Source organism: Callionymus lyra, chromosome 10 (genome assembly GCF_982586985.1).
Source record: "Callionymus lyra chromosome 10, fCalLyr1.hap1.1, whole genome shotgun sequence".
NCBI lineage: Eukaryota > Metazoa > Chordata > Actinopteri > Syngnathiformes > Callionymidae > Callionymus > Callionymus lyra.
In genome coordinates, this window is record NC_141827.1 from 1,045,001 (window position 1) to 1,054,289 (window position 9,289).

Below are 9,289 nucleotides of genomic sequence, written 5' to 3' on the forward strand. Positions count from 1 at the left end.
TGCTCGCTCTCATGTTCCTCGTCGTGATGTTCCTCGTGTCTCCTGCTCGCTCTCATGTTCCTCGTGTCTCCTCCTCGCTCTCATGTTCCTCGTCGTGATGTTCCTCGTGTCTCCTGCTCGCTCTCATGTTCCTCGTCGTGATGTTCCTCGTGTCTCCTGCTCGCTCTCATGTTCCTCGTCGTGATGTTCCTCGTGTCTCCTCCTCGCTCTCATGTTCCTCGTCGTGATGTTCCTCGTGTCTCCTGCTCGCTCTCATGTTCCTCGTCGTGATGTTCCTCGTGTCTCCTGCTCGCTCTCATGTTCCTCGTCGTGATGTTCCTCGTGTCTCCTGCTCGCTCTCATGTTCCTCGTCGTGATGTTCCTCGTGTCTCCTGCTCGCTCTCATGTTCCTCGTCGTGATGTTCCTCGTGTCTCCTCCTCGCTCTCATGTTCCTCGTGGACGTTGTGATGTTCCTCGTGTCTCCTCCTCGCTCTCATGTTCCTCGTGGACGTCGTGATGTTCCTCGTGTCTCCTCCTCGCTCTCATGTTCCTCGTCGTGATGTTCCTCGTGTCTCCTGCTCGCTCTCATGTTCCTCGTCGTGATGTTCCTCGTGTCTCCTCCTCGCTCTCATGTTCCTCGTCGTGATGTTCCTCGTGTCTCCTCCTCGCTCTCATGTTCCTCGTGGACGTCGTGATGTTCCTCGTGTCTCCTGCTCGCTCTCATGTTCCTCGTCGTGATGTTCCTCGTGTCTCCTCCTCGCTCTCATGTTCCTCGTCGTGATGTTCCTCGTGTCTCCTCCTCGCTCTCATGTTCCTCGTCGTGATGTTCCTCGTGTCTCCTCCTCACTCTCATGTTCCTCGTCGTGATGTTCCTCGTGTCTCCTCCTCGCTCTCATGTTCCTCGTCGTGATGTTCCTCGTGTCTCCTGCTCGCTCTCATGTTCCTCGTCGTGATGTTCCTCGTGTCTCCTCCTCGCTCTCATGTTCCTCGTCGTGATGTTCCTCCTGTCTCCTGCTCGGTCTCATGTTCCTCGTGTCTCCTCCTCGCTCTCATGTTCCTCGTCGTGATGTTCCTCCTGTCTCCTCCTCGCTCTCATGTTCCTCGTCGTGATGTTCCTCGTGTCTCCTCCTCGCTCTTATGTTCCTCGTCGTGATGTTCCTCGTGTCTCCTCCTCGCTCTTATGTTCCTCGTCGTGATGTTCCTCGTGTCTCCTGCTCGCTCTCATGTTCCTCGTCGTGATGTTCCTCGTGTCTCCTGCTCGCTCTCATGTTCCTCGTGTCTCCTCCTCGCTCTCATGTTCCTCGTCGTGATGTTCCTCGTGTCTCCTGCTCGCTCTCATGTTCCTCGTCGTGATGTTCCTCGTGTCTCCTGCTCGCTCTCATGTTCCTCGTGTCTCCTCCTCGCTCTCATGTTCCTCGTCGTGATGTTCCTCGTGTCTCCTGCTCGCTCTCATGTTCCTCGTCGTGATGTTCCTCGTGTCTCCTGCTCGCTCTCATGTTCCTCGTCGTGATGTTCCTCGTGTCTCCTCCTCGCTCTCATGTTCCTCGTCGTGATGTTCCTCGTGTCTCCTGCTCGCTCTCATGTTCCTCGTCGTGATGTTCCTCGTGTCTCCTGCTCGCTCTCATGTTCCTCGTCGTGATGTTCCTCGTGTCTCCTGCTCGCTCTCATGTTCCTCGTCGTGATGTTCCTCGTGTCTCCTGCTCGCTCTCATGTTCCTCGTCGTGATGTTCCTCGTGTCTCCTCCTCGCTCTCATGTTCCTCGTGGACGTTGTGATGTTCCTCGTGTCTCCTCCTCGCTCTCATGTTCCTCGTGGACGTCGTGATGTTCCTCGTGTCTCCTCCTCGCTCTCATGTTCCTCGTCGTGATGTTCCTCGTGTCTCCTGCTCGCTCTCATGTTCCTCGTCGTGATGTTCCTCGTGTCTCCTCCTCGCTCTCATGTTCCTCGTCGTGATGTTCCTCGTGTCTCCTCCTCGCTCTCATGTTCCTCGTGGACGTCGTGATGTTCCTCGTGTCTCCTGCTCGCTCTCATGTTCCTCGTCGTGATGTTCCTCGTGTCTCCTCCTCGCTCTCATGTTCCTCGTCGTGATGTTCCTCGTGTCTCCTCCTCGCTCTCATGTTCCTCGTCGTGATGTTCCTCGTGTCTCCTCCTCACTCTCATGTTCCTCGTCGTGATGTTCCTCGTGTCTCCTCCTCACTCTCATGTTCCTCGTCGTGATGTTCCTCGTGTCTCCTGCTCGTCGCTCATCAAGTGAGAAGCTCTTCTTCTTCAGGATGAGCTGCATGTGTTTGTTTAATTGCGCCAGAGATGGTCTGAGGACCACGGAAAGAATGAAGGCAGATATTTACCCAGATGTTGGGCTGGAGGTGCGAGTCTCGCCAGCTCGCTGTGGGAACACATCGCTTGCTTTTCTTGGTATCGCCGAGCGTTTTCAAGACCACTGGGTTTTTTCCCCTCGAGCTCCATCTCTGTTGACTCTGGACGACATGTTTGATTATTTATCGAGAGGGAAAGGGAGTCGCTGGAGCAATAAACATGTGACTGAAGCGTGTTTTGTTTTCCACTGATGGGCTCGTTCGGCAGATATTTGTGGAGTCGCTGGAGTCTGTTCTCTTGAGATGAATCCTCGGCGTCTTTGAAACGTTGACGTCATCCACGGAGAACGTGTCGCGTCCAGACGCTCGCGCTGCACGTCTACCAAGTCGTGGCAGAATATGTTGATGTTATCAGGTCAAAGGTCAAGAACAGCTGATGCTTCTTGAGTCTCTAAATTGTTCTCTCGAGACTTTCCTTCTCAGTTTCCTCTTGAGGTTCATGAAGATCTTCGGTGTCTTTCAGGCTCTTCAGGTCGCTCGGCAGATCCTCCTCCAGCAGCAGCTTCAGCAACAGGCGCTCGACTCCGACTGTAAATCCCCCAAAAGTGGCGACGAGCAACAAGGCCTGCAGGTACAATGTTGTCCTACGTCTTCATCTTCATGTGTTTGACGTCATGGCTTCACGAACGTGATGGTCTCGAAAGACTCGTCAGATTCTCGTTACCATCGCTGATCAAAGTGTTTTTGATGACTCTGAGTGACAGCAACATACATGTGCTGCTTCAACCATCTTCGTAACTGCTGAACCTTCTTTGACACTTTCGACGAGCGTCGTGTTCGTTCCAGGAACGAGTGTTTGCTCTTCATCTGCTCGTGGCTGTTTCGCGTTGAGTTTAGCATAAATGCTAAGAGGTTGAACGTCTGCTAAACACCGCGAACACAAGAAGAGTTTCATACAATTTGGGCTTCATTTGGCTTCGTGTTGGTTTTGTGGTGTTTGTGCTGAGAAGCAAAAGCAATCGTTACAGTCAGAAGCTCCTGATCCGGACCATTACCTGGGCTCAGGTGTGTTTGCCTGATGGGAGGTTAATGGTTCAATCCTGACTTCACCTGATCGTCCGTCCGTCTACATGTCCGTCTACACAACAACACACACACACTGATGACACAATAGAGTCACACATCACGACAACACACACACACTGATGATACAATAGAGTCACACATCACAACAACACACACACACTGATGATACAATAGAGTCACACATCACAACAACACACACACTGATGATACAATAGAGTCACACATCACAACAACACACACACTGATGATACAATAGAGTCACACATCACAACAACACACACACACTGATGATACAATAGAGTCACACATCACAACAACACACACACACTGATGATACAATAGAGTCACACATCACAACAACACACACACACTGATGATACAATAGAGTCACACATCACAACAACACACACACACTGATGATACAATAGAGTCACACATCACAACAACACACACACACTGATGATACAATAGAGTCACACATCACAACAACAACACACACTGATGATACAATAGAGTCACACATCACAACAACACACACACTGATGATACAATAGAGTCACACATCACAACAACACACACACTGATGATACAATAGAGTCACACATCACAACAACACACACACTGATGATACAATATAGTCACACATCACAACAAAACATGCACTGATGATACAATAGAGTCATACATCACAACAACACACACACACTGATGATACAATAGAGTCACACATCACAACAACACACACACACTGATGATACAATAGAGTCACACATCACAACAACAACACACACTGATGATACAATAGAGTCACACATCACAACAACACACACACTGATGATACAATAGAGTCACACATCACAACAACACACACACTGATGATACAATAGAGTCACACATCACAACAACACACACACTGATGATACAATATAGTCACACATCACAACAAAACATGCACTGATGATACAATAGAGTCATACATCACAACAACACACACACACTGATGATACAATAGAGTCACACATCACAACAACACACACACACTGATGATACAATAGAGTCACACATCACAACAACAACACACACTGATGATACAATAGAGTCACACATCACAACAACACACACACTGATGATACAATAGAGTCACACATCACAACAACACACACACTGATGATACAATAGAGTCACACATCACAACAACACACACACTGATGATACAATATAGTCACACATCACAACAAAACATGCACTGATGATACAATAGAGTCACACATCACAACAACACACACACACTGATGATACAATAGAGTCACATATCACAACAACACACACACACACACTGATGATACAATATAGTCACACATCACAACAACACACACACTGATGATACAATAGAGTCACACATCACGACAACACACACACTGATGATACAATAGAGTCACACATCACAACAACACACACACACACACTGTAGTTCAACTTAAAGGTGAAAATACAAAACTCACAGCAGGGGGTCTTTAGGTCTTGCAGTAAAAGACACAAGTGTTGTGAGTGTGCGACATATTCCAAAGCAGAATAAATAATGAATTAAAAACAGGGATTATTATGAAAATGATTGTGTATCTGATGCAATATTGATACACACTTCAGATCAGCTTCCTCAGAGAGAGCCTGTTTGAACAAGCGTGTTTGTGTCGGTGAGAAAATCGCAAACGACTTCGGGGCATATTTGGTAATTAATACAGACCCACTTCTGCATGTGTGTATATATATAATATTTAATACCCGACTCTCCCATCGGGGCCTTTTTAATGAGCTATTGTGGCGGCGAGGGCTGGTGTCAGCGGAGGAAAGGCCTCTTTGTTGTGCAGATGTCTTCAGAGGATGAAGCACGACTGCCGTGACCTTTGGGTTGTGAGTGTATTTGTCAGGATTCAAGTCGATGAAAGGATCAAACCGAACACTTTCCAGGCCTGGCAGCAGTTTGTTGTGCAGAAGGTCGACGCAGGCGACAGTTGTTGGTACAACAGTGAGCAGAACCAACGGACAAAGACGGAATTAAAATTCTAATTTATTAATGTATACAGAGAGCCTGGTGGAGCTGTCACTCATCCACTGGAGAGAGGGAGAGAGAGAGAGGGCCCTCCTCCCCTCCTCTTATCCTCTCCTCCTTTCTCTCTGACTCTCTCTCTCTCTCCCTCTCTTGCTCCTTCTCTCTCTCTCTCTCTCTCCCTTTCTCTCTCTTTCTCTCCTTCTCATTCTTTCCCTCCCTCTCTCCCTCCTCCTCTCTCTCTCGCTCTCCCTCCTCCTCTCGCTCTCTCCCCCTCTCTCTCTCTCTCTCTCTCCCTCTCCCTCTCTCTCTCTCCCTCTCCCTCCCTCTCTCTCTCTCTCTCTCTCTCCCTCTCCCTCTCTCCCTCTCCCTCTCTCTCTCTCTCTCTCTCTCTCTCTCTCTCTCTCCCTCCTCCTCTCTCCCTCCTCCTCTCTCTCAGTTAGTAGACTCTTGTGTTGTGTAGTAAATTGTCGTCACTCTGACTCACTTGTAACATTTCTCTGCTGTTACGAAGCAGGTTTCGACACGAGCTCACGATTCGAGCTGAAACTTCTCTGAGGAACGACATGAACAAACACAACATAATGACCAGTGAAAGTGAAGGAAAAATACTTTAGGAACATGTTGATAATCCATCAATAACTCAGTTAATCACAGAGTAAGAAATAAAAGCTGCTCGTAACAATATTAGCATTTGTTTGATGAAGTGAAGAACGGAGACAGGAAGTGAACCAGGAGACGAACAGGAAAGAGAAACAAATCTAGATGTTGCCACGGCAACACTTCCTGCAAGAATGTCTGTGTAGATTCTCGTTATTAAAGTCAATCTAATCTAATCTAATCTAATCCTTCATCGAGGTGGTGGTCAGTAAAGAGTTTGGATTCTTCTGCGAGAACATGGTCATGAAAGTGATCGATGTTAAATATTATAGTTTGTAAGTGTTTTTAAATTAGTTTGAATGATTAACTGTTAATGATCTTAAGCATTTAAATAAGACTCAACGTGGACTTGTTTGTTTGTTGTTTGTTTGTTTGTTGTTTGTTTGTTTGTTGTTTGTTTGTGTCTTGTTTGTTTGTTGTTTGTTTCTTGTTTGTTTGTTTGTTGTTTGTGTCTTGTTTGTTTGTTTGTTGTTTGCTTGTTGTTTGTTTCTTGTTTGTTTGTTTCTTGTTTGTTTGTTTCTTGTTTGTTTGTTTCTTGTTTGTTTGTTTCTTGTTTGTTTCTTGTTTGTTTGTTTGTTTCTTGTTTGTTTCTTGTTTGTTTGTTTCTTGTTTGTTTGTTTCTTGTTTGTTTCTTGTTTGTTTGTTTCTTGTTTGTTTGTTTCTTGTTTGTTTGTTTCTTGTTTGTTTGTTTCTTGTTTGTTTGTTTCTTGTTTGTTTCTTGTCATATTCAAACAATCTGGTTTTAAAGAATATAATTCAACCTTTAAAATTAGACTGAAATCCATCATTTGACGTCCAGATTATAAATATGTCGTTCATTGATGTAAAAAACATTTTGTTGTGACTTGACTTGTTATCATAAATACTTTTGTTTGATAATAAATCTATGGAACATCTTTCGTTGATCACGATCCGACACTGACATTAGACCTGGTCTGTGGTCACGTGACTCCCTGACTCTGGTCCGACATGTGAAGATACTGGACTCTGACAGTGACTCTGGTCTGACATGTGAAGATACTGGACTCTGACAGTGACTCTGGTCCGACATGTGAAGATCCTGGACTCTGACAGTGACTCTGGTCCGACACGTGAAGATACTGGACTCTGACTGTGACTCTGGTCCGACACGTGAAGATACTGGACTCTGACAGTGACTCTGGTCCGACACGTGAAGATACTGGACTCTGACTGTGACTCTGGTCTGACATGTGAAGATACTGGACTCTGACAGTGACTCTGGTCCGACACGTGAAGATACTGGACTCTGACTGTGACTCTGGTCTGACATGTGAAGATACTGGACTCTGACAGTGACTCTGGTCCGACATATGAAGATACTGGACTCTGACAGTGACTCTGGTCTGACATGTGAAGATACTGGACTCTGACAGTGACTCTGGTCCGACACGTGAAGATACTGGACTCTGACAGTGACTCTGGTCTGACACGTGAAGATACTGGACTCTGACAGTGACTCTGGTCCGACACGTGAAGATACTGGACTCTGACTGTGACTCTGGTCCGACATGTGAAGATACTGGACTCTGACTGTGACTCTGGTCTGACATGTGAAGATACTGGACTCTGACAGTGACTCTGGTCCGACATGTGAAGATACTGGACTCTGACAGTGACTCTGGTCCGACATGTGAAGATCCTGGACTCTGACAGTGACTCTGGTCCGACATGTGAAGATACTGGACTCTGACAGTGACTCTGGTCCGACACGTGAAGATACTGGACTCTGACAGTGACTCTGGTCCGACACGTGAAGATACTGGACTCTGACTGTGACTCTGGTCTGACATGTGAAGATACTGGACTCTGACAGTGACTCTGGTCCGACACGTGAAGATACTGGACTCTGACTGTGACTCTGGTCTGACATGTGAAGATACTGGACTCTGACTGTGACTCTGGTCTGACATGTGAAGATACTGGACTCTGACTGTGACTCTGGTCTGACATGTGAAGATACTGGACTCTGACAGTGACTCTGGTCCGACATGTGAAGATACTGGACTCTGACAGTGACTCTGGTCCGACATGTGAAGATACTGGACTCTGACTGTGACTCTGGTCCGACATGTGAAGATACTGGACTCTGACAGTGACTCTGGTCTGACATGTGAAGATACTGGACTCTGACTGTGACTCTGGTCTGACATGTGAAGATACTGGACTCTGACAGTGACTCTGGTCCGACACGTGAAGATACTGGACTCTGACAGTGACTCTGGTCCGACACGTGAAGATACTGGACTCTGACAGTGACTCTGGTCCGACACGTGAAGATACTGGACTCTGACAGTGACTCTGGTCCGACATGTGAAGATACTGGACTCTGACAGTGACTCTGGTCCGACACGTGAAGATACTGGACTCTGACAGTGACTCTGGTCCGACACGTGAAGATACTGGACTCTGACTGTGACTCTGGTCCGACATGTGAAGATACTGGACTCTGACTGTGACTCTGGTCTGACATGTGAAGATACTGGACTCTGACAGTGACTCTGGTCCGACATGTGAAGATACTGGACTCTGACAGTGACTCTGGTCCGACATGTGAAGATCCTGGACTCTGACAGTGACTCTGGTCCGACATGTGAAGATACTGGACTCTGACAGTGACTCTGGTCCGACACGTGAAGATACTGGACTCTGACAGTGACTCTGGTCCGACACGTGAAGATACTGGACTCTGACTGTGACTCTGGTCTGACATGTGAAGATACTGGACTCTGACAGTGACTCTGGTCCGACACGTGAAGATACTGGACTCTGACTGTGACTCTGGTCTGACATGTGAAGATACTGGACTCTGACTGTGACTCTGGTCTGACATGTGAAGATACTGGACTCTGACTGTGACTCTGGTCTGACATGTGAAGATACTGGACTCTGACAGTGACTCTGGTCCGACATGTGAAGATACTGGACTCTGACAGTGACTCTGGTCCGACATGTGAAGATACTGGACTCTGACTGTGACTCTGGTCCGACATGTGAAGATACTGGACTCTGACAGTGACTCTGGTCTGACATGTGAAGATACTGGACTCTGACTGTGACTCTGGTCTGACATGTGAAGATACTGGACTCTGACAGTGACTCTGGTCCGACACGTGAAGATACTGGACTCTGACAGTGACTCTGGTCCGACACGTGAAGATACTGGACTCTGACAGTGACTCTG

At 47.2% G+C, this 9,289-nt stretch overlaps 1 protein-coding gene across 1 annotated transcript in view; it reads left to right on the top strand.

Moving 5' to 3' along the window:
* The window catches only part of LOC148069846 (forkhead box protein P1-B-like), a 100,293-nt gene extending 97,238 nt beyond the window's left edge, over positions 1–3,055 (top strand). The window contains exons 4-5 of the mRNA XM_087800097.1: positions 2,818–2,925; positions 2,999–3,055. Of these exons, the coding sequence (XP_087656223.1) occupies positions 2,818–2,925; positions 2,999–3,055 (165 nt within the window). The remainder of the gene's footprint in view (positions 1–2,817; positions 2,926–2,998) is intronic.
* The last annotated feature ends 6,234 nt before the right edge of the window (positions 3,056–9,289 follow it).